This window comes from Natator depressus, chromosome 2, assembly GCF_965152275.1.
Source record: "Natator depressus isolate rNatDep1 chromosome 2, rNatDep2.hap1, whole genome shotgun sequence".
Classification (NCBI taxonomy): Eukaryota; Metazoa; Chordata; order Testudines; family Cheloniidae; genus Natator; species Natator depressus.
This window is the reverse complement of record NC_134235.1, coordinates 179,427,189-179,453,733: the sequence shown is the minus strand read 5'-3', so window position 1 is coordinate 179,453,733 and position 26,545 is coordinate 179,427,189. Positions and strand designations below refer to the sequence as shown.

General features: G+C 40.0%; 1 protein-coding gene across 4 annotated transcripts in view; it reads right to left on the bottom strand.

Annotated features, from left to right (window-relative positions):
- Positions 1-542: 542 nt before the first annotated feature.
- The window catches only part of TRANK1 (tetratricopeptide repeat and ankyrin repeat containing 1), a 76,758-nt gene continuing 50,755 nt past the window's right edge, over positions 543-26,545 (bottom strand). For all 4 annotated transcript variants that reach the window (XM_074945407.1, XM_074945405.1, XM_074945406.1 and 1 more), the window contains 10 exons: positions 25,924-26,061; positions 24,129-24,272; positions 23,163-23,319; positions 22,361-22,449; positions 16,288-16,391; positions 15,997-16,129; positions 14,352-14,497; positions 6,683-9,750; positions 3,378-3,479; positions 543-1,821 (listed from right to left, as the gene is read on the bottom strand). In XM_074945407.1, the coding sequence (XP_074801508.1) occupies positions 1,712-1,821; positions 3,378-3,479; positions 6,683-9,750; positions 14,352-14,497; positions 15,997-16,129; positions 16,288-16,391; positions 22,361-22,449; positions 23,163-23,319; positions 24,129-24,272; positions 25,924-26,061 (4,191 nt within the window). In that variant the 3' untranslated portion in view covers positions 543-1,711. The remainder of the gene's footprint in view (positions 1,822-3,377; positions 3,480-6,682; positions 9,751-14,351; positions 14,498-15,996; positions 16,130-16,287; positions 16,392-22,360; positions 22,450-23,162; positions 23,320-24,128; positions 24,273-25,923; positions 26,062-26,545) is intronic.

The following is a 26,545-nucleotide window of genomic DNA, read 5'->3' as shown; positions in this document are numbered from 1 at the left end:
TGCACAGGTCCACACTGATGTTTTGCTTTTAGCAATGCAGTGCATCCAATTTCCAAAACAATGGGACCAGGGGCCCAGAGAAAAACGTGTGGGTAGCTACCAGGGTGGGTGATGGGAAAAAACAGAGGGACAACTGTATCAGGGCCCCCAAGGTCAGTGCCCACCCCGCAAAAAACTCTAATGTCTCTGTAAACAAAGTGAAATGGGAGAGGGTTCATGAACACTATGCATCAGGGCCCCAAATTTCTCTTGATGGGTCTGGTAACGACTAAAACAATTTGATATGTGAAAACAAAATAGCTACCTTTTCAAAACTAAGTATCTCAGCCACATAGTAACACATTCATTAAAAATACAAAAACATCCTAAAAATATATAATGGAGATGTGACCTGCCAGAAACTGCAGTGGTGGTGAGCACCACTACACATTCTGCATGTCGGCCCAAATCCTGCAGCTCTTTTGCATGTGAGCAGTCCTATATGGCCCTTGCACAGCAATTTAAAAAAATGAGACATCAGGCTATAACATCAATCTTGTTGGTTTTATAAAATGTACTACATGTAAAGATTTTTTTTTTGGCAAGTCAAGACTATAAAATAAGTAAAATGTATAAACAATCTTTAACTTTAAAGAATCATCATATGTTTTTTATATGTACAGAGCATAATCAAACCAAGAACAAATAGAAAAAAGACTTCTTGTCCATATCTAACTAGAGATGTATACAATGGTGACAGAATACACACACACACACAAATGTGTTTAGAACTCTGTGTACTTACCATTCCTGACTCTGGAATTAAGTAGAAGAGATATTGCAAGTTCCCCCAAGAAGATTTAAGTTCCTCCAAACATGGGAGCGCTCAGTGGCTGGCTAGTTCACAATGGCTGTTTGAAACCATGTCCTCCAGGGACAAGTGGTCTTTGACAGTCCAAAAAAAGATATTAAAATCCTCCACGGGATGCGGGTGGGGGAGGACAAAAAAAAATCAGAAATCATCTTCCTCCCCATGAGTGTTCCAGCTCAGCAGGATGGCAAAGATGCAAATTAAAAGCAGGAAAAGGAACAGGTGGGGAAATACCCCCGCGTAGAGGCAGAAAAGTGCTATTCTTTCCACTGGCTCATTTCTAATTCATAAGGCTATGTCTACACTAGCACTTTTGTCGGTTTAACTTATGTCGCTCAGGAATGTAAAAAAAACCCATCCCTCTGAGCAATGTAAGTTACACTGACAGAAACACCGGTACAGACAGCTGTATGTCGGTGGGAGACACTCTTCCGCCAACATAGCTGCTGCTGCTCATTGGCAGTGGTTTAATTATGCTGACAGGAGAGCTCTCGCCCATCGGCATAAAGCAGCTACATGAGCGATTTTACAGCTGCATCGGTGCCACTGTAAGCTTGCTAGTGTAGACATGACCTAAGTTACATGCTGGCGTTTGTCACTTTTGAGTTGCCCATTTGGTTCTGCCACAGTTTAATTTTTAAAACAATACATAAATATATAAAGTAACTACAAGCAGGTAGGTCACTGTTCCCCCACAAAGGATTAAAAACAATCAGAAGTAAAAATCTTTGCTGGTATTTTTCACATTTTCCCCCTTGCTGTCCCTATCCCGTTATATTTTATCTTTTAAAGCCTTTAACAATTTTATTCCAAAATTACAGTGGTTCAGGGTGGAAAGCCATCTGCATACTTTTAAAATTATTATTTTCTACGTTTTCCCTTTTTTCTTGAAGACTTCTTAGGGAATAGTTCTTCAAAGGCTGCCATTTCATCCTGTCCTTCATTTTCAAAGTCTTTATCATCTGTAAAACCTATTTTAAAAAAAAAACCAATAAATTGTTCAAAAGGATATAAGATTGAAACTTTATTTTCCTAAAGGCATGACAAAAAAAACACACTATGGCCATTTCCTATTCAGGCCCCAATTCAACAAAGCACTTAAGCACAAGTTCCATACCACCTTGTGCTTAAGACCAACTGACTTCAATAAGACATAAGCATGTGCTAAAGTGTGTTGCTAAATAAGGATGAACTGGTGAACCAATCTTATGTAATAAAAACATTTACAACCAAATAAATAAAATCAAGTCTAATGAAATACCACTATTAAAGCTAAATATGGGGGGAGAGGCAAAGTTTCTCTGAAAACTCTCCTAGCAGCAATAGTTTCTTAGCAGGTTCCTCTTGCATATTTACATTTTATGATAGCAAAATTAAGAACAAAAGCATCGTAACCTAAGCGTTAAAATAATCACCTTTCTTGAGTAGGCTCATTAGCTTCAACCAATGAACCAGTTACAAGTCTTTTTTTTGTATGAACATTACAGTCTCTGTTGCTTTGATATACCTCTTGCACTGAAGACTTTATTACTGATTATGACTTCTTTTTAATAAAGTATTTTTCCTCTTTTAAGTTTTTACGTGAACAGAAGATCATGTCTTAATGGCTAATCTGTGTGTCAAAGTACTTATTTCTCCCTTGGATTCCTCCTGCTAATGGTGGACATTCAGGACCCGATTCTGCTACCCCTGCAGTCAGTAAGCATTTCCCCATTGACTTCAAAAGAGAGCAGGAATAAGGCTTTAATGCTGTTTGTAGAACTAAGAGCTCACTCATACTATGTTTTAATTATCTCTTTCTTTGTATTGTCAGAGCATAACATGATATGCAATTGTGATCAAAATCAATGGTCTAAAACCACAGCTTTAGATTAGAAAAACATGAGATTCAAGAAGCTTTATTACTGGATATTGCCTTCTTCCTCGACATTATTATTATTGCCCTAATCCAACACTTAGGTACATGCTTAATTTTAAGCACCAAAGTACTCCCAAGGAAGTTAGTAGAACTACTTCCATTATTAACGTTAAGCTTATGCTTAAGTGTTGTGATGGACTAAGGTACATATGCAAATCATGATGTCTTATAGAAAGAATATTTTACATGTAGGGATCTTTTTGTTTTCCTTTGACTTGTCTTTCTTCTGTCCTGTACCCAGATGAAAACAGAACATGTAAAAAAAAAAAAAATGGTTAATCACTCCTATTAGAAACCACTGACCTAAGAACTTGGGGTTATACAGATACCAGTGCAAAAAACATACTGATGCTGTAAAGTTCTGAGAAACAAATCTCCTAGTCTTTGGTGAAGAAGGTTCCATTTCCCTTCCCTTTTCCACAGTTATTTGTTATATTCTGAACAGTGCACCTGACCCACCACTACCTGCAAAAACAGCCTACTCAGTCCTCTTTGGCTATGCAATAATGGTCGTGGCCTTGATAAAACCTAGAAGGTGAGTATCTTCAAATTAAAATATAACCACATATTTTCTGTGGATATGGAGACTTGCATAATTTGATGACATACCTTCCTCCTTTACCATATGTGACTCAGTGTTCTTCAGCCACTTACGAGCATCACCAAGATTAACGGATAAACTGCTAACAGGCTTGGCCATTATTTCTTCAGCTGAAATAAATTGTTAAAAGATCATGCTTATTATCTGAGGGCTGGACAGTGACTTGGAGAGGTGGATAGTGACTAAAGGAAAGGTGTTATAGGACTATGTTGCACTGAAAACTCTAGGAAGGATTTTGTCTGAATCAACAAGAATTCTTCCTGGGGACTTCCAGAAATACATGCTGTAGGGGAGAGATACCGCCATGGAAGAGGATAGAGCATGCACTCCTCTCCGCATCAATCAATTCTGCCAGACAGAGGGGGAGGGTCACAGCCACACCCTCTCCCCGTCCCTTTTAGAAAGGCCATGCACAGCCTGAACTCCCCATCAACATTATGGCTAGCTCTGCGCAGAGGGCAAACGAGAAGATTCCTTGAATTCCCTAAAACTCTACAGGTTCAGGCACAATACACTACAAATGTATTGTTGCACTTGTTTAATGAACTGTAATATTACAGACTTAACAAAAACACTTTCAAAGAAAAAACAAAACTTCAGACGCAAAATATAAACTTGTTTGTAAAGTTTCCTCCAGGATGGAAAAACAAAGATAACAGGTACTGAGATCTTGCAGCTAAATCTACCATTAACAATTAGGTATGTAAATAATTAGTATAATAATCAGGATTTTCACTGAACAGAAGTACTCTAGTTGGCAGATGACTTTAGACAAATAATCGATGACAGCTGTTTCTTTGGGAACAGTAGCAAACCTGTGTTGACTTCAGTGAAGCTATGCTTACTTATGCTAGCTGACAAGGTGGCCTACTACTTAATTATGTTAAAACAGAAGTCAAAACACGTCAGGGTCCATTAACTAACCAAGACTTGAAATAAAGGACTCCCAAATTAAAGTAAAATCTTCAGCTTTTCTCTGGTTCTGTATGATGCTTTCCCACAGGGGAAAAATGTTTTGACATCGGTCAGCCAAAATCTGCAGCAATGAGAGATGTTTGAATTTCCAGTGCACATAGCAATACATCTCTCTGCTACTGCGAAGATTGTGTATATTAATTTTATATTTGTTTATTTTATTATCTAGTAAGTGTAAAAAAGCTCAGTGAAATTTGAGTATAATTTGTTCTAAATAAAAATCAGCAACTTTCTCCAACGTAAGGTGACAGAGAGGCAAGTCCACAGCATGTGTAATAAACTGACTTTATGCACTTTACATCTTTGTACGTGTTGTCGGTAGCTACCGGTGAGTTGCTCTGCTCTGGTTCGACGATGATAACAGTTGGCTGCGTGCGTGTTCCCTCTGTGTGCTGCCCCAGCTCTGCACAGATAGCTGACACAGCAGACCCCGAGAAACCCCCCAAAGACCACAGACTCTAGTAAGGTACGAAGGCACCCGACCAGGTTTATTGTCAAACGAAGCACAGTAATAGTTCCCTATAGACTCTACAGGACATACTACGAATGTGTGCCCCCTGGCAATGGGCTCAGCTCAGTCAGTAGCGGGACACTCCACTGCCCCCTAGGCTGGACAAAGATATGCGCTCCGGGACCGGTTTTTACACAGTTGCAGGACAGATTACTCATCCCTACTGACATATTGAGGTACAGCCCCTTGACTCATTAGGGTGCTGTCTCCCCCTTTGATCATGTTGGTTCAAACACATCTGTCCATCATGCTGTCCTTTTGACTCTGTCTTTGGGATGCACCTGGCTGTTCCTTGTTATCTCTGTGAAGTGTCCTCGTATCGTGATGTCCAGGTGCCATCTTGCCACCCGTTCCTCTTATTGCTACTTATATCATTAGCGTGTGCTTTCTAGGAGCCTTTTTCTTGCCAAGTTCTGCAGTTAGGGCCTGCCTCTGGCTCACAGCCCAGCTTTGCTTAGCAATGCCTGGAAGTACTTTGGTTCAGGCTTTAGGCCTCAGACCAGGCCTCTGATACAGGGGTTTATGTTTCAGGGCCTCTTACTACAGTCTGTATATAGAAATTTTCCAAATTGTATAACATTCCCATGAGAGGAGTAACATAAGACTTATGTAACACACTGGTGAACACAGGCTTATGACAGCCTTGCAAAATTCTATTCATCACAGCAAGTAGGGTTTTTTTGATGGGTGAGTGAAATATCGTTTGTTTTTTCATTATAAGTCACCTTAGACAAGTGGATATTATGCCACGGTTGATGAACTGTCATGACACTTTTGAAGGCTGGTCTAGAGTTAATGGCATGGTTTTGGTTTAAGGTGCTAGTTTTTTCCTAGGAGCAATTAGTCCATTCTATTCTGTTCCTAGATCATCCACCCACTCATTACTAATTTTATTTTTCCTTGCCAGAGACAGTGCAAAACATCAAATATATGGTAAACAAATATGAAATAATATTTGTAACATATTTATTTCCTAAGATATAAAACTTAATGCAACTCCTGTTCAGTCACTGTTAGCATTACTTTTTTGCCTTGTCCACACTGAGGATCTTTAGTAATGCTCCCAACATTGGTCTAGCATCAGTGTAGCTAGCACTTTGGGGGTGCAAGTGTAGACTAACTGCAGGTGTTCTTACTCAAAGCACAGTCTAACCTGGACACTACCCTAACACCAGTGCTCCCATCTTGCTAGCACCAGTGGAGCTGCTATACCAAGAGCTGAAGAGTTCCTAAAACTTCTCAGTATAGACATAACCTTAGAGGTGTTTCTAGGAGTACACTTCAGACAAGTTAGAAACTGCCACAGAAGCATGACAGCAGCACCTGATCATGTATCTAAACTATAAAAAAAGACTTTAACAAAGAGCTGAACTTGAGAGCCTATTAGACTACTCATTTTATGTGCTGATTGTACTATTTACATACTCTCTGTTCATTAAATATAAAATTTAAATAAATAAAACATGCATGTCAACAGCATCCTTAATTTTAACTCGCTTCGTTTGGCAAAAACTGAGAGGCAGTGTAGATCTTTCTTTACAAGCAGACTAACAATATGGGCCTGATTCGCCATTCATTTGCACTAGAATAAATCAGGAGTACTTCCACTGAAAATCAGAATAAGTAAAAGGAGAAATCAGGGCCTATATTACTGCTGCACAAAAATATGTATAGATACTCCCATACTTAGCTCATATTGTTGAACACATTTTCCTCAGTTATGTGTCACATCATTCAAGTGTTGGAGGAACCTAAAATACAAGACCATTCAAGCTACAAGCAATGATGAGATGGCATCATAGGCAACACAACAAAAAGAAGTCTTACCATCAGCCCAAGCCTTTCTCTTATAGATGTCCTCTACTATATCAGAAATCTTCTTTATGTTCTCTTGAATTTTTCTTTGCACCACATTGGAATGTTCTTTAAATATCAAGTGACTTGTGATCCAGGTATTTTGTTCAATTGTGTCCACTACATCTAACCCTTCACGTAATTTTGGATCCACATTTCTTTTGAAAAATTCAAAATAATTCTGGTAGGCAGTGTATTTATTTCTGTGCTCATCCAGGTGTCTGTGCTTTACATAAGTCTCACTCGCCACAACAGTTTCACTCCTTTCTATGCTCTCCTTTTCTCCTGGATCAGTCTCTGTTGGTGTCACAGCTTCAGAAGTTTCTCTCTCTAAGTCTTCTTTCTGGATAAAGTAGTTTTCAGGACCCTGAATAAATTTGACTCCACAGAGGTCACATTGTGTTCGGTCGATATCTGCTTTTTTAAAGATTCCTGACACCAATTCTTTCATTTCCATCCCAATGGGATCTGTTTTTGAACACGAGTTCCTCCTCCATTTTATGCAATAATAGGCTAAAAGAAACAAACGCCACAATTTCCGCTTAGCATGAGCTTTCTGCTGTTGTTTCTGCTGTTTTATGGATGCTATGGCTGTTAGGGGATCCTCTCTCTCTTCCACATAGAGATCCCTTTCGAGTTCCGTTTCTGGCTCCTCAAAATATTCCAAAGGATCCAAATGTGATTCAAATCTGTCTAGGTTAACTTGCTCATAAAAGATGCCCCGTATACTTGCTCCTTTGGCATACATAGTGTCCCACTTCCAGTGGCAGTCAGCTAAGTACTCCTCATCTCGTTCAATCAGCAGCTCCTGCAGGCCTTCTGCTATTTTCCTCACATCTACAGCGTCATTCACGCGTTCCACAATCTTAACCAATCTTTCAGGCACTTTGGATGGACAATCTTTTTTCATATTTATTAACTTTGACTTGATTTCAGGAAAGTGTTCATGTAAAAGGGATTTACATCTAGGACTAAGCACTTGATCAGCATTCACTAACATCACTAAGCATAACACCATTGTACGCTCCGCTTCCCCTGATGTAATGCAATCAGGATCCCTGAAAGCATCAAGAAGAACATTGAAATTACTGTTTTTAGCGCCGCACAAAACTTTTGCAACATAAAGGAGATGAAATTTGAACTCCTTCACAGCCTCATTTGTGTCCTTTGGTTTGTACTCCTGTATAATGGAAAACATGTCTCTAATCTCTTTCTTCGGGTCTTTTTTTCTGAACAAAAACTCCCAGTAATGAAAGAGAGCGATGTAACTTTTCGGAAGACACAGAGTAATGTTCTTGCAGAGGCGCATCAGGACAGCACAACAGAGAATATACTGGAATTCCAGCAACATCACTGTATTTCCTATGCTAGGAATCAGAGGTTCAATGCATTTCTTCACCAGGACATTCATAAAACGGAAAAACATCCATTTACAGTCTTCTGGGTTTCTGTAAACATAGAGCCGCTCTAGCGAATTTTCAAGAAGTCGAATGAAACATAGGTGCGTGTTTTCTGCATTTCCAGAATATTTATCCGGTATCAACATGCCATATCTGCCATCTACCCCTTTGGGTCTTCCTCCTCTGCCTCTTTCCTCCTTTTCATATTTTTTAGCTTCTAATAACTTCAGTTCTTTATTATAATCATCTTCCTCCTTAGCAAGGAGCTTCTCAAATTCTTCAGGATAACTGGAAGACAAGATGAAAACTTGCATTGCCCTGAGCCACAAGTCTGTTGATTCTCTTCTGTTTATGGCATTTTCACTTTTAAACTGAAATATGATGTACTCCTTCAACACCATCCTACAGGGTTTAGAAAACTGATGGAGTCCCAAGATATCTTTGCATGCCTTTGGGTTTTCAGACACCACTCTCAGATGGAAATGTTTCGGGAAAACAAAATCTAATAGGGATTTGCATAATATATATTTATCCGCAGTCAAAATTTCATCAATGTCATTAAATTCATGCAACAGCTCTTTTGGGAATACTCTCTTGGCCTGTAACAACAGTCCATTTATTGCTGCCAGATGCATTTTACACTGAAGTATAGACTTTGCCTCATGACGCAACAAAGGTCTATGGAAATCTTTGCAGGTTTTATCCTCACACTTCAAGCCAGCAATGAACTTCATGCAAATATCAGGGTAACTCTGCTCAAGTATACTGCATGTAATTGAACACAGCCTGCTTAAGAAGTGCTTATTCAGTGCAGACTTTACCTCTTCCATGCCTACAATGAAGTGATCTTTAGTTTTCTTCTCTTTCAGAATAGGACTATCTGGCAAGAACTGAAGAATATGTCCAGCTTCATTTTGAGACACCTGGCAAACATTGCCATCTATGGGCAAAATCCCAAAATAATCAAAACATGACTTGACCATTTCTTTCTCAGCATTGGTGGTTGCTTTTTGGAGAGCTCTGAACAGATTTAGAAGGGCCTCTAAACCACAAGGTGCCAGAAAAAAGATGCCCTGGCTTTTTGGTTCACAGTGGGTTGATTCAAAGAGGGCTTCCACCACACCAGCACAATGATTCAAAGGCAAGAACTTGTAGAAGGCTTCTTCAAGCTTTCTAAAATCTTTCTTTAGAACTCCCTGCAGAAAGGTTGCCTCAGCAATGCTGGATTTTTGATTTGTTTGCTTACAAAGCTCTAAGGCTTCTTCCAGGATGGTGTCTCTGTTTTCCAATTCTGAACAGCCAGTTACGCTGAAACGGACTGCAGCAAGCAGACATGATGCTCGAAATTCCTTTTTGGTAGTGAGCTTGGCTGCTTCCAGCACAAACCCATGCTGTTTCATCAGCATGGCAGCCTCTTCCTGTCGACCCTCCCTCCTCAACAAGTCTGCTGCTTGGGCCAAGCATTTGCGTGATTTCAAGAATACAAGCTGGTCCTCGGTGTCAAGTCTGGAGAGGACTGCCATCATTTCCTTGGTTTTGTTTTCACGCAAGTATTTTGCAGACGCTTCCAAATAAAACTGGTTTGCAGAGTATGAGAGTTTGGAAACTGGTTGTCTTTTCGTCCTTAGTATTTCTTCATATCTGGAATAAAAGATACATCAATGTCACATTACTACCATATATAAATAAATCAGACAGACAAAATCTAGCATTTTTTAAAAAGATCACACAATGTCGAGCAAGGTAATAACTCTGTGCCAGTCAGGTCCTCTCCAGGGGCACTTCAAATATTGTGCATAATGATGAGAGGTCTCAAAGATATGAAAAATTATCACAGTACTTTAAAAAAAATCTACAAATCATTTCATTACAATTTAAAGCTGTCTGAATTAAGACCACTAAAATTTCAATCAGGAATCAGATTAGAAGCTCAGAATGTCAGTGGGTCTTGCTACATACTACTTTAAAATGATGATGAAAGTAAGATTAAAGTCATTCAAAACACAGCGGTATGAACTCCTACTAAGATACATATGATAATTATGAATCTGCTACATGAACAGTCAGAATTTTGAGACCAAGACATCATCATATTATCTCACATTATCAAATATTCTTTAGGGGTCAAATTTGGTAAATCCAAACAAAAGCTTACATCAATTACTGATCACTTTATGATTAACAGAATACATGTGCGCCATAGTACGGTACATAAATCTTTCTCCCATTTGTTGCTTCTGAGTGGCAGATCAAGGTACCTTTTTCAAAATTAGTTCTGACATTCAGCTAATGGTCAATTACTGTTATATGATGTCAATAAATTAATAAACTTGTTTCATAGCCAAACTTCGACCTTGCAATAGTCTTTTCAAGCCTACTCACCGAGGGCAAAGTAATGTTTTTTGACAGGTGAGTAAGTCATCATTAGCTTTTCATTATCATTTTTTTCATGGTAAGAGTGAAGGAGTAGATTTTGTGCCTGGGATGGTAAATTTGCATAAATGATTTTGCAAGGTTGATTTCAAATAAAGCATTAGATGTTAAAAATAATTTTAAGAATTCCAATTTTGAATCAAACTATTTCTATACATTTGGTAAATGCTATTCTTTAAAAAAACCAAAAAACTTCCCACGTACAGTGGTAATAAGAGTTATTTTCCAAATTACCACATTATATAACATAAGATTTCATGCTGTGTCATACAGAATATGAACATTTACTATGCTGTTTGATGAACATATATACTTTACTCTGAAATTTTAAATTGTTGAATTAAACTGTGGAAGCTCCTTCACTGGAAGATTTCAAAAGGAGGCTGAATAGCCATCTTGGATGGTTTAGACAACAAATCCTGCATCTTGGTAGGGGGCTACATTAGAAGACCCTGAGGTCCCTTCTAACCCTATGGTTCTAGGTGGAGCTCGCAGCACTGCCTATTAAGGTCCATCACTACACTTTTTAGATGGGATTTTTTTCTAAAAGATATGCTCTAATAACTATTTTGGGGGGAGTTCTATGGCCTGTGTTATATAGGAGGTCAGATTAAGTAATCTCAATAGTACCTTCTGGCCTTGCTATCTATGTATCCATGAAGGTTGCCCAATACTTCCCAGCGTAAGACCCTGTTTTCAGTTGCTCATAATTCTGCCAAACTTTAAGCATTTGGGCTGAAATTTTTCATGCTGGGTATCTGATTCAGGTTGAATTTTATTTGAAAATTTCAGCCAAAAAGGTTCAATCATTTCCAAGAGCAAAGCTGGGGAAAAATATGTTTTGTCCATGCTAAAACATCCCGGAAAACTTTTTTTTTTAAAAAAAGGTCTAGTGTCCCCACCATCAGTGTTCCCTCTAATTTTTTAGATCCATGTGCGGAATTAATTTTGTTATGTGCACCAATATGGAGATGATGTGTGGCGGGGGTGGGACTGAGGGGTTGAGTGTGGGAGGAAGCTCAGGGCTGGGGTGGATGAGGGCTCTGGCTGGAGGTGAAGGCTCTCGGGTAGGGCTGGGGATGAGAGGTTCAGGGTACAGGAAGGGGCTCAAACTGGGGCATAGGGTTGGGTGCAGGTGAAGGCTCTGGGGTGCAGGCTGCCCGAGAGGACAGTTATAAACCAAGTTATGAAAAATTGCAGTTCAGACATGCATAGAGGATTTCATCAAGTTTAGCTGCTAAATTCCCCAAAGATTCTGTCCACATTGGGCATGCTCCTGCCCAGGGCTGAGCAGGACTTTCCCTGCAATTGCAATTAGGGGCCTGGGCACCTAAACTGACAGCAGATAACCCATCTTCCCTGAGCTCTCAGTAACTCCTCCTGCTGGGCTCAGGCAACATGGAAGAGAAAACTGCCTTACTCAGATGCACAGGGAAGAAGAACTGGACCTGCCGAGGAGTGGGTGGTAGGGACAAGGTCCGTGGTAAAGGGGAGAGACTAGTCTACAGGTTGGGAGGTGAGAGGAATATTGGGACTGGGAGTCCCAATATATGAGGTGGGAGGAGGGGTTGTGACAGGTTGGGCAAAGAGACTGGGACTGGGAGCTGGGAAGAGAAATGGTAAAAAAGGACTCTGAGCTAGCAGGTGTGTGTGTGGGGTGGGGGGTGGGAGGAAAGACTGGTCAAATAAGGAGCCCAGGTGAATGAGGGAGAACACTGGGACTGGCTGAGGAAAGAGACTGGGAATGAGAACCAGTGGGGTGAGGAGAGGTGAAGGGGAGTCAGATCTGTTGAGGAGCCAGGGAAAGAGGTGGAATCTGAGATAACAAGGAGACCACGGAGAGAGTTTGGGAGTGGGAGACAGTGGGGATGGGTAAGTAGAGGCCAAGGTGGTGGAGAGAGACAGACTGGATGAGGAGCCAAGGGAAGGGAGAACTGGATGGGCAAGGAGACGGGGAGTTGTGGGAAGCTGGGACTGGTAATATGAAGGGGCGAGACTAGAAGTTGCTTGGCAAGGAGGTGGGGACCGGGATGAGAAACCTGAGTGGCGGCGATTGGGCATGGCTAGATGAGAAAAATGGACTGTGATGAAAGGCAGGGGTGGGGAAAAGACAGGACTGTGACAAGGGCAGGTTAGAGGGATGGGACAGGAAGGTCTGTGCCAAGTAGAGCATACTCCCCTCCAGAGCCTTCATACATCTCACCATTCTTCTGCTATCAGCAAATATCTGTGAAACCCACCAGCAAAGTGCTCCCTTTCTCTCTAGTCTTTATAGAGGATAACAATCTCCTATTGCTATCAGTTACACAGAAGTCTGTGTGGTGGATCTAAAGATTCTATGTGGTATCAATATGATGCCACATGATAGAATTTGTTTTTTCGGTTTGCTTTTAAAAAAAAACCTAGAAAATTGAACACAAAAAACCTATGTTAAAATTATGTCATCAATGTTGCAAAGTCAATCACTAAAAGTAAGCAAAAGCAAGAATTAAGCTTGCTTGTGCAAGCTTAATTTGGCACTCAATAACATGACTGTATACTGTGTTTTCCACAAGACCCCTATGTCATTCAGTGCATAGTCCTGCTCTGGGAATTAATCAGGGTTGTATAGTGAAGGAGGTTGTTGTCTTTAGGACCCCTGATTCATAACTTGCAAAGCTGGAATGTGTGTAGTGAATGACGCAAGAAATTGCAGGAAGAGAAAGGATGATCCCACAGTTGAATCTACCCTGGAGAATTGGATTTTTTCCCTGCCTCAGCTAAACCGTTTCTACATGATGCTAGCAAGTCACTTAAACCAAACTTCAGAGGTGGCAGCTGTGTACTCCTCATTTTCTGGGTGCCTGACTTGAGACCCTGGTGTCTGACTTGCAGAAGTGCTAAAAGCACTCACAGCAGCAACTGAAGTCTTTGGGAGTTGAGCTTTGAACATATGAAGTGCTACAGAATGATAAATACTCTGAAAAATAAAGGTCCAAATCATCTCAGATTTGGAACTCAAAACGAATGGATGCTTTTGACCATAATCTCCGTGCCTCAGTTTCCCATCTGTAAAAATGGGAAAAATACCACTTCCTGGTCTCACAGGAATGTTGTGACGATAAATTCCCTAATATTTCTGAAGCACTCAGACATTTATAGAGATGAGCAGCATAAAAAAATCCCATGAAGAAATTAAGGTCTTCAGAGCAGAGTTTGAATTGTGTGCCGTAAAAAAGGCCTGGACGTTGAGGAGAAAACAGAACATTGAATTTTCTCATTAAGGCTATGTCTACACAGGGATAAGAAACCTGCAACTGACCTGGTCAGCTGACTTGGACTCACAGGGCTCGCTCTCTCCGGGGCTGAAAAATTGCTGTGTAGAAATTCAGGCTCAGGCTGCAGCCCAAATTCTGGGACCCTGCAAGAGTGGAGGGTCTTTTATCCCTGTTTAGACATACCCGTTGTGAGCAATCATAATGCATGCTCACAAGGGGACCACATTAAGGTTAATGAATCTGTTGTTTTCTTGAATCTTTGTGATATCGGCCTTAGGGATCTAGTTGAGGAGACCAGTCCAGATGGAGAACTGAAGACTTGACATGGCTGACGTTAAGGGAGTGAACTAAGTCCTGGGAAAAAATCAAGTTCTCTCTCACAGTTCAAGCTGGTGGGAGTTCTCATAAACCAAATGAATTTAATCTTGATGCAAAAGTAATGTCACCAACTAAAACCCTTGTCAAAATCTGTGGAGAACCTACTTTAATATGCTCAAGCAGCACAAGGAAGAAAAGAGACTTTCCTCTGCAGCATCCTCTTTACGAACATACCTTTCCACCAAAATAGCTGCTTCCTCATACAGTTCCTCATGGCAACACATCTTAAGCGCAAGATCAAACTCCTGGATTTGTTCATAACATCTGGATGCATCTCGGTAGCATTGGCTTCTTTTATAGAAATACGCAGCATCTTTTATCTGCACCATAATAACTCTTATTAATATTGCAGTCTTCTAAATATATGAACAATTCCAACAGAAAAAACCATGGTATTTTTATCCATACAAGGGAGAGAGAAATGGATGCAGCCAGTTCCTATGACCTTCTATGAATAACCATTCCCATCCAGATAATAGTTGTTAAAGTAGATTTATGTTTGTAAATATAAATGTATTAATTTTAAACCATCATTAGAATGGTGAATTGTTTTAAAAAACTCAAACACATTTTAAAGTCAAGAAATTGGAAATTAAGGTAAAAAAAATATATACTAGGACTGGATTTTCAAAAGTGCTCTGCACTGGCCGAACTCAGTGGTGGGCAACCTGCAGCCCGTCAGGGTAATCTGATTGCGGGCTGAGACACATTTTGCTGATGTTGATCGTCCACAGGCACGGCCCCCCGCAGCTCCCAGTGGCTGTGGTTCGCCATTCCCAGCCAACGGGAGCTGTGGGAAGCAGCGGCCAGCACGTCCCTGCGGCCTAACGCTTCCCGCAGCTCCCACTGGCCGCAAACAGTGAACTGGAGCTACTGGGAGCTGTGGGGAGCCGGGCCTGCGGATGGTCAACGTCAGCGAAACATCTCACAGCGCGCAGATTACCCTGATAGGTCAGTGGTGGGCAACCTGCGGCCTAACTGCTCCTACAGAAGTCAATAGGAATTTTATCATTGACTGCAATGGGAGCAAAGTTAGGCTAATACTAAGTGTATTTGAAAACTCTTATTTTGAACCACAATATTATTATTATTTTTAAATTACTGAGATATCGGAGTTGCAATCTGGTTTATATTTGGGGTGCATTATTCCATCACACCATTTGAGTTGTTTCTGCATTTTTTTAGCAAATGGATGATTATAGAGTTCAGAGGCAATGGTTTAAACCGTAAAATTATAATCATTTGTATAACTGCGTTATTAATAGATTGTTATTCATGTTAGACCAGTTCAGGCAGAAATTGTCCACTTGGCACATACATTGCTGAAGCCAGCATCACCTGAATAGTTATATCGAGTAATAATTTCAGTCTTAGTCAACTATCAAACAAAAATAATTTTTCCTCCTTTCCCCACCCACTTGACTGTATGGAGATAAAGGTTTCCAAGTTAGAAACACCAACAAAGGCAAAGCAAGAATGACTATTGTTTGGCGTTGTGGGGAACGGTAAAGAAACCTAATCTATTAATGCAGAGTCCCTGCTATCGCCTCTTCGCTCTTATTTCTCTTCTGTGATGTATGTTGCTCTTGAACATACTGGTAGAGTCATATGTAAAATACTGTGTTTTTCAGGTGGATTGTATGTGGTGGAAGAACATTTATCTAATCTCACCAATACTAAAATGAGGTAAAGAATAAAAATTTTAAAGTGTCCTGTCTAGGACCATGATGTTTAAAATCCCTAAATAGATCTAAAAACCCCATAATAAGACAGACTCTGTTAAACACTGGGTTGGGGAGCGGGAAGAGGATTTTTGTACCTTGCCTAATTTTTCATACAGTTCTGCACAAAGCTGAAATTCTTTTGCGTAAATCAGACATTTCAGGGATAGTTTTGGCTCTCCACATTCCAAATAGGTCTTAGCCAGGTACATATAGTCCATCTGTTTTTCCCTATTTAAAACAAAAAAGGTCACATATGCACAACCAATTCAATTTTACATTATTTTTCACAAGTCTGGTATATCAGCAGTTCCATCAACAAGAACACTTTGTTCCCTATATTTTCCAAGAAACACTACTAATAAATTCAGTTGTATTTCAGCACTTACTTGGGGCTACTTTTCTTTGACTGCACATTAAGTACAGCATCGTGCGCTAAAGCCAGTTTTTCCTTCTCAATTGCTCCTCCTTTTTGGTAACATTTGGCTGCCACCTGAAATTAGATAAATTACATGCACATATACGTATGCATGCATGCGTCCCTTAAAGCTTATCACACATTCGTACAATTTTCTTGGTGAAACAACCTGTTTCCCTAAAAAAGTGTCACATTTCATTTTACAGTGACATCAAGGGAAACATTAAGAACAGCAAAGCACCTGGAGGAAGAGGAGGGACAGCATTTGAATACATTTTTAATATAAAGACAAGCTTCAAAATAAGTTCACGCACAATTTTAACCAGGAATGTTTTTACAATTAACCTGAAAGCAGGGAAAGAAGCATTTCTGGTGGATTAGCAACACAAACAATACATTCCTATTATATCAGACTCTAAAGGGTTAATTGATGTGTCACAGGGAACTAGCCCCATTAGTGGAAGTCAGTAAATCCTTCCTTGCATATTTCACTGCATCATCATGGGCTCTGGGCTAAACTCAGATGTTCAGTATTCACTACCATATAGTTAAAAAATATTCAACACATGAAGTAATGGATTTTTCAAAACATACATGGGCAATATGCACTGCCTGAGATTAGAAGCTGATTCTCCAACGTTTAAACTATGCACAAAGCAATTCACACAAAGTTAGGGAGGTATTGCCTAAAAAGCACTTATTCAGTTAGATCACGGTAGGATGAAAAAAGATCTGTTCAACCTAGAGCAAAAATCACAGAACAGGGACTATTTGTTTACATACACTGTTAATATACCAGTACTGTCCTATGACAACAACAGGGGACTTTGAGAGGGAGAGCCCCTGCTGAAGAAGAAGTGAGCACTAATTCTTGGCATGAGTGGGCAAGCTTGTCTGGTTTTTTTTCAGTTTGCTTAAAATTTACAGTGGTGGTCTATTGGTGACTATCTGTTGGGGATTGTGAGAGAGTGTGGGCCAGAGGCCTGCTAGTTGAATGACCACTAGCAAGGCACTAACCTTCTGCCCTTTGAACTTTGATCATCCTTGTGATCACCATTCCAGTTTGTTAACAAGGGGGAAAGGCTAACTTAGGAGAGAAGGGCTTAATTGCCAGATGCTAAGTGACCAAGGGGAGCTAGCCAACAGGGGCAGCAAACAGAAGAGTCTGAGAGGGAGCCTGTAGGAGGGAGAAAAATCAAATCAGCATGTCTTGGAAAGGCTGCATCACCAATGCTTCTGGTTCCTCCACCTGCACCTGTGTCCAGACAGAGAACCCAACCATGGATGTCTCTACCCAGGTCTTGGTATGGATTTGCAGAGACTGACCTGCATCTCCCCCTCACAGACAGCCAGGCTGGGAAAACCATCCCGTGTGAAAAGGTGTCTACTGGTAGAATCTCCCAGGAAGCATATGGGAGAGCCACAGGAGGAGGTGGCTAGGCTGAGGAGCATGTGTGCACAGGAGGAAGACCTCTACGATGAAGGAAGCAACTGGCTGGAGAGGACTGCAGTACTATCACCAGGAAAGGAGGAAATGGCTCCTTCACAGGGAGGAACCTGGCTGCTGGTTACTTCTGGCAGCAGGCAGTGCTCCAGCCCTGCTCCCAACCTTCTATTCACAGAGATTTAAACAAATGGTATGCTGCCCTGGCAACAAGAGATGAGGAATCTCCCCCAGACCATTGGGGGAGGAGGAGAAGCCATGAATTTCCAAGGCTGGGAGGATCTTGGCCACCACTCCCAAGAGGAAACGGAGGGTGATGATGGTTGGTGACTCGCTTCTAAGAAGGATGGAGGCATCAGACTACCTGTACCTGTCAATAATCGGGGGACAGAGTGAGGGCACTGGTTTCAGCAGATGTTACTGAGCATGCTCACTACAAGCCAAGCAGCAAACTGGGGGAGATGTGACCTTGCGTGCCCCTGCATGCATCGCCTCTAGGAGGCATCCACCTGTTGGCCTGACCTGGCATCCTGGGAGGTGTCAGAGTGCCTCAGCTGGAGATGCTTGTCAAAAGGGGGAAGAGGATTATAAAAAGTAAAAGATAATCAACCCAAGACACCTCGCCTCCTCACGCTCTCTCTGTCCATCAATTCACTGCACCAGAGGGAACAAAGGAAGCAGCCATTCAGTAGAAGAAGTTTGGCCAGTAAGACTGCTGAGACCATATGGTGAGAAAAAACTTACACTATGTTAATATTCAGTGAAAAGTTAAGCATAAGTTCTGTTTTATCTTCATTTTTCTTGTAACTATTTCTGACTTTTATGTCTCAATACCTGTATTCACTTAAAATCTCTCTTTGTAGTTAATAATCCTGTTTTGTTGTTTTATCTCATTCAGTTTGTTTGAACTGAAGTGTTTGGGAAACTCCATTTGGGGTAACAAGGTTTGGTGCATATCATTTCTATTAATAAAATTGACTTTATATAAGCTTGTATTGCCCAGGAGAGGGATGGGCAGTACAGGACACACCTTTCAGGAGGAAAAAAATCTGTGACTGGGATTGTGGTGGGGCTGCTAAGAGCCTAGGTGTGACTGGCAGGCTGCAGATGCACACAGACATAGCTGGGAGTGACTTGCATGCTGAAGGGTGTTTGTGAGCAGTACAAACTGGAAGCTACAGCAGCAAAGCAGCGTAAAGAGCACCCGAGATTAAAGGGCAAGCGTGACAGCTACTCACTAGTCTGGACTGTGCCCTGAGTATGTTACAGTGATATAGCTCAACTTTTGTAAGGCTTTTGATACAGTCTCACATGACCTTCTCAAACAACCTGGAAAAATGTGGCCTAGATGAACCTACTAAAAGGTGGGTGCACAACTACATTCTGAGTACACTTTTCCAACCAATTATCAGTGGTTCACAACTGAGTTGGAAGGGTGTATTTAGTGGGGTCCCGCAGGAATCTGTCCCGGGCCAGTTCTATTCAACATGTTCATAAATGATTTGGAGAACGGCATAGAGAGTTCACTAATAAAGTTTGAGGATGATACCAAGCTAGGAGGGATAGCAAGTGCTTTGGAGGACAAGATCATTTTGAATTTTAATCCTGGCAACCTGGAGAAACGGTCTGAAATAAACAGGAGGAAATTCAATAAAGATAAATGCAAAGTATTACACTTCGGAAGGAATAATTAGTCGCACAAATACCAAATGGGAATACTGCAGAATAGGGCCTGGAGGGTTACAGTGGACCACAAACCAAATGAGTCAACAATGTAATACTGATGCAAAAAAGTAAACGTCATTGGGGGATGTATTAGCAGGAGTGTTGTGAGCAAGACAGGAGAAGTAATTCTTCCACTCTACTCAGCACTGATAAGTAAGGCTGTGATTCTCTCATGGGTATTTTTAGTAAAAATCATGGACAGGTCATGGGCAATAAACAAAAATTCATGGAAGCCTGCAACCTGTCAGTGACTTTTACTAAAAATACCCAGGGAGACGGGACACAAAGAGCACTGCCAGGGCTTGCAGCTGCTCCAGCCCTGCTGCTGCTCCTGCAGGGGCTGACTAGTGCTACTCTAGGCCCAGGGGGGCTGACCCAACCCCAGCTGCTGCTCCCGCCCTGGGAATGGCTGACTGGTGGCCCCCCAGGCTGGCTTCCAGTCAGCTATTCTGCAGCCCCCGAGCTGGCCGCTGGTCAGCTGTTCTGACAGCCACGGCTTCAGTAGCCCCTGGGCTGAGAGCTGCTCCAGCCCTGTCCCAGAAGTACTCATGGAGGTCCCAGAAAGTCAGGGACTCCGTGACCTCTGTGACAGAATTGTAGCCTTACTGATAAGGCCTCAACTAGAGTTACTGTGTCCAGTTCTGGGTACCACTTCAAGAAGGATATGGAGAAAGTCCAGAGGAGAGCTACAAAAATTATTAAAGGTCTATGACCTATGAAGAAAGACTGAAAAAACCCTGTTTGTTTCATCTGGAGAAAACAAACTATGGGGGCACATGATAAAAGATTGTCATAAAGAGGAGGGCGATAAATTGTTCTCCTTAACCACTAAGGACAGAACAAGAAGTAATGGACTTAAACTGAAGCAAGAATGATAGGAAGTTTTTCCTAATATCTAACCTAACCGGAAGGGCAGTTGTGCACTGGAACAAATTACCTAGGGAGGCTGTGGAATCTCCGTCACTGGAGGTGTTTAAGAACAGGTTAGACAAACACCTGTCTGGGATGGTCTAGAGATAATACCTAGTCCTGCCTCAGTGCAGGCAACTGAACTAGATGACCTATTGAGTCACTTCCAGACCTACATTTCTATGATTCTATCATATTCTAGTGTCAGAGTGACAGAGAAAAAACAGGCTTTACCAGCATTTTAGTGAGATTTACTTTATAGTCACTCTGCAATAGTGTGTCTGTCTTACCCCACCAATGCCTTTGTTGTTTGTCATGTTCCATTCTGAGATGCAACGTCACTTATAGCACAAAGTAAACCACTCTTGGCATCTGAAAATCCTTTACATGATTTTTTAACAAAGATTAGCAGAGAACAGACTTATAAAGAAAGGAGCATAGCAGCTAAAAACACACTGGTACACATACATGCTTGTAGTGTTTTGTTATAGGTTACAAAACTACATATTACTGATCCAAATACCTTCTCAAACATGCACTATACTAAAACATGCATTTTTTTTGTTTCCAGTAGTTTACTGTAGATTAAAATAATAATTCATTGCCCAAAGATTAATGAAAGAGACACGTTAAGAGTAGAGCCAAAAATATGAAGGGAGTATGGTGTATTTAAAAACAAAATTTGTTTCATGTTCAAAAATTGAATTTGATTTCTGTTTTTCTTGTGAGAGGAAAAGGCAGAGTTGAAGACATTTTCTGTTAGTCAATCCTAGTTACTATTTGGATAAGTCCTACACATCCTTGTGGGAGCTCCAAGGATCTCTGTAACGTGGTTGGCACCCTGCAGTGAGCTGTCCACGGTCCTGCCACTCTTTCAGCTGGCCAGGCACCCAGTCTTTGGCAGCCTTCCCTGAGCTCAACCCTTCCTGCAGTGAGCTGTCCACGGTCCTGTTGCTCTTCTATACAGCCAGGCACCGGGTCTGCCTCTTCAAGCTCCAGACAGCAACTGACTGCTCTGTGTCTGCTGCTTTCTTTTATATGGCTCTTCCGGCCCAATTGGTCACTCCAGCAACTCATCTGATTGGCTGCTCCCCTTCAGCCACTCTAGGCTGCATAGAGGTCTTATCCTCTGCTCTTGTCTGGGGCAGGGTGAGGCAGGGCTGTGAGGCCTGCAGCAGGGGACCTCCGGACCTAGTCCACCCTATCACTGTCTCCCACATTTTCCTTTGCTTTAAGTCAATCCCCTTTGTTACAGCCCACCATAGTAGCCAGAGATATGGATGGACCTTCACACTAACTTCCTCACTGGTCTAAGGAATCACTGTTGGATACAGATAATCCCATTTCTTCCAGAACACTCAGCCTTTATCAGATTAGGAAGCCCTTTTTGGGGGGGGGCCTGTATGACAGGAAATTGAACACAGTCTGTGCTTCCATAGAATTTTTTTTACCTGAGAAATAGTCAGAACATTTCCACACTATCAACGGACCAGACAGACACAATTTGGATGATATTAGCTAGTAATCTAGCAAATAATAGACTTTAAAAGTCAAGAGTTCTAACAAGCCTTTTTAATAATACTGTGCACACTTTAAAATGATGGTTTCATTTTTTATTACTTAATATTTTATATAGACTTTTGTATTGCAGCAAAATCCTTTGGTTCTCAGATATTACTGCTAGAAAGAGATTAATTAGATACAGACATAAACCACACTGTGACCTTAAAAGGCTCTGGGCTCATCACCCAGATCATTATGCTTCCAAGAAATTGAGTGACTTGCCTATAAGAATGTTTACTGAAATTGAACCATTTAAAATTCTAAGTCACAACTTCCAACTGACTCATATTTTTGTTACTGTAAAACAGCCAAACGATTCTAAAGTGACTTTTATAGGTACAACGAAAACAGGGTCTCAGAACTGAGATAACATAACTTATCTCAGACAAACATATGCCTTTACCTTCCAACACTGATGCTTAGCATAGTATTCTCCTTGTGCAATCCATTCTTCTGGGGTTGAAGTTTTAACAAACATACTATCATCAAGATCTGGGTAGTGGAGAAGAGCGAAGACAGTTATTTTATGTTAGTGGTGTGGTATAAGAGAAGACACTTAATATATGTCAAAGCTAAGGATCATCATCATTTTACAGTATTCCAAAATCCCCACGATTTATGCTCAAATCAACTGATCATGCCCAGGGGGTAAAGTAGATTTTTCCTTTTTTTTTAAACTTACATTTAAAATGGACAATTCAAGTTTTATTTTAAAGGGCCTCCTTTAAAAATTTTAAATTACTACACAGGCAACAAAGATTAGAATCACCTTATTGTCCCTTAATAATAAATAGGTTCTTTCATTTGCTAAGAACAACAAGATTGATTTAACTGAGACAGTTTTTCATAATCAATATTCATAGTGTTTATGGGTTGGTTGCATACCTTCCTCACTTGTACAGGAAAGATGATAACAATGAGATGTCTCACAAACATTGTAGATCTTTTAGAGCTCAGTTAAAGCAAGCAAAACTCTCACTAAAATCAAATGGAATTTGCTTGAGCAAGGACTGAGTAAAAAATACAGTATTTTACTCTTCAATGTACAACAGTAGAGGCAAGCAAACACACACTCACACCCCATTCTTCATATTATTTGAATATTATGATAATTCAAAAGCTAGAAATATTTGCTAAAACAACATACATTTAGTGGATTATCTTGTTTTCAGAGTTTTTATAGGAAGTTTTGATGTAGCTTTTACCTTTGTTTTCATCTATTTTGACAACCTGAACAAATTCCCTTTTGATGAAATATTTAAAAGCCGGAGCCCGCTTGTCACTGTTTTCATCAAAGATCCAAAGATTGACCCTGGCTCTTGTAATGGCAGTGTACAGTTGCTTCAGCTCTCCATTGAGCATCTAGGATAGAGTGATTAAAAAGACAAATGACATGATATGTGCAGGAAATTATATGAGTGCATGGTAAAAGGAATGCTATGAGTACATACAGAATTAACTATTTAAAGTAAAGTTCTTAAAATAAGCCACTTTAAATATTAAGGGCCTGATTTTGAAGTATGCCTGCAAAAACGCTTGTGCAATTTTGAATCTAATTTGTGTGCAATTACTTGTATTGTAAATTAGATAGTTCCATATATAAAGAGTCAGTTTTATTTCTAAAAAACATTTACAAATGAAGTCATTTATTTTTTGCACACAATTATGGAAATTTCAAGTACAAACTAAACATGCAATTTCGAAAAAATCTGGTATTAAGAGTCTGGTTCACTACTGCATTCCTCATGTCACTTCTTTGCTTTTTTAATAGTTAAAACGGTATAAGACTGGAACAACAAAGAGGTCAATTAGTCCCTATTTTTTAACCATAACTACAACTAAGAGTTACCTATATAAAAAGATCTTTGCTGTCCCACCTGCTATATGTTCAAAAACATATGAACTTCTAAATCATCCCAAGAACAAAGCAAATCAAAATCACGTGTTCAGTAAAAGCCAGAAAAAAGAAAAAATATTGATAGATCGGGGATTAATTAATTACAATATGTAATATTGCTATATTGACTGGAAAAACTGTTATACATGAAAATGCTAAATAAAAGATTTACTGGGAGTCTTCCTTGAATTTTGAGATTTTTCTTATACAGTTTAATGTGAGCGTGCTGTTTCTAAAAACAATGTGTTATTAAAAAAACCAGAGAGTGTATCACCTTGTACATTTCTGGATTAAGCACAGGAGATCTGCTTTGAGTAGCAATATTTTTCTCTAAAGGTGTTTCGATCACCAGCTTGCTTTCTCCTAGTGAATCAGAGGAAGGGGTAAAAGAAGAAATGATCTTCCACTCTTTGTAAGCCTGTAATTTGAGAAACATACAAAGATTTCAGGTTAGTCGAATCTACTGCATACCAGTGCCTACATATACGTACACATGTAATATATATTTTAAAAACACATGCACCCACACAAGATTTTGCATGCGGCAATCTACCTATATCCTAAAAGTTGTGGATTGGGGCCTTAATTTGTAGCATCATTCTCAATTAAAATCTTTACTAACTACCTTTTCTGCGGCTTTTAAATTATTGCATCTTTTCTTTATTATTATTGCATCTTTTCTATTTTTCTGCTGCTTTATTAAATGAAACACTTTCAATAATGTCAAATTTGTGGCACAAAACTGAAAAAGTCAAGAAAACCAAAGTTAAGACTGGTGTACAGTCATGAACTTATGCTTGTTGCAATCACAACCTTGAGTAATCAAATTAAAAAAAGTCTTTATGAAAAAAAGATAGGTATTATTGCATCTCTTGCTAATTGTAATTTAAGTCAAAATCATTTTATGCTCTTTGAGTGCAAAAAAAATAATGATAGAACAATTAACTTAAGGTTTTTTTTATATTCATACCTCAAAACATGAGGCTTACATGGCAAAGTCAATTAACAAATAGTTTCTCACTCTGAAGACCTGTATCCAAATTCTGCCTCATTAAAGAGGACTCATCCTAACTTTTGACTAGACTTCTGTGAACAGTGCAAAACAATCATACAGATGGCTCTCTCTTTAAGAGAAACCAGAGATTTGACTTATGGATGCTAAAGATTCAGGGGCTGATTCTCCTCTCACTTATGCTGTTTTAACTGCTAGTCAATGGTATTACTCCCGATTCAAAACAGTGTAAAAATGACAGGAGGATCACTCTTCAGGACGGAGGTATATTAGCAGAGCTATGTTAAAAAGTTCAAGAAGTGCAGAGTATACCTAGCACTAGCCCAGTGGTTCGCAACCTTTTCAGACTACTGTATCCCTTTCAGGAGGCTGATTTGTCTTCTGTACCCCAAGTTACATCTCACTTAAAAACTACTTGCTTACAAAATCAGATATAAATACAAATACAATACAAAAATGTCACAGCATACTATTACTGAAAAATTGTTTATTTTCTCATTTTTACCATACAATTATGAAATTAATCAATTTTTTACTTGATACAAATATTTTACTTACATTTCAGTGTATAGTCTATAAAGCAGTATAAACAAGGCATTGTCTGTATGAAATTTTCATTTGTACTGATCTGGCTAGTGCTTTTTATGTAGCCTATTGTAAAACTAGGCAAATCTTTAGATTTGCCTAGGTCTGGAAGACCTTTTTGTACCCCCTGGGGTATGCGTACTCCTGGTTAAGAACCAGGAGTTCTAGCCTATACTGCTCTAGCCTATACTGCTGGTCCGTCACTTTCCTGAACCCAGCTCATATCACAGAAAACTTTTAAAATTAGAAAAATAAATACCAGAAATAAGCCAGGATAACAGAAGATGCAGCAACCCATGTAGGGATGGGCGAGAAGCAGCTCAATTTGCTTACCAGTGAGCCCTGAGTCCTATTCTGTAGTGGAACTGACTGTCTCTAGAGAGAACTGTATATTTCCTCAGCTAGGACAGTTAGACCAACTTTAGACCAACAGGGAAGAAGAAAAAGTGGAAAATAAAGTGCAATTAAATACCTCAGAATCTGTGAAAAAGTTGTAAAGGAGGACATCATCAAATTCCAAGCCCTTTGCTTCATAAATTGTTAGCACAAGTGCTAAACTAAGTTCCTCGGGAATCTTATCCTTCACCATTTCATTCGCTACTAATATCACCTGCCAAAACATAAATGCATTAGTGACACATGAATCAAAATGACAACATATTTCATTTAGAGGGTGGAGAATGAGCAATTAGTTATTGCAATGCAAAGTTATCTAAGAAGTAGACTACAGTAGGTATCAATGTAGTATTAAAACTGTGTTAACTCTGTGGATACTTCAGCACGTTCCAGAAAAGGGGTTGCTAAGCTGCTTTCTGGCTGCCAGAACAGTGACACACTACCTATTATGATGAGACAGATGGAGAATTGATGGAAGAGAAAAATCTGAAAAGTGGGGCGGGACTTTGCAGAAATTACAATGAAAGAAAGTCAAATATACTGTTTTTAAAAAGGTTCTGAGGCAGAAATGAGAAAGGTAAGTCTTGAATTTGTACATTATAATTTATCAGGGAGCAATATGGACACCAAAAGAATGTTGCAAGCAGTCAGAGGATTGGTCCTTAAGAAAAGTGGATTGTGCCATTACATTTGGCCAC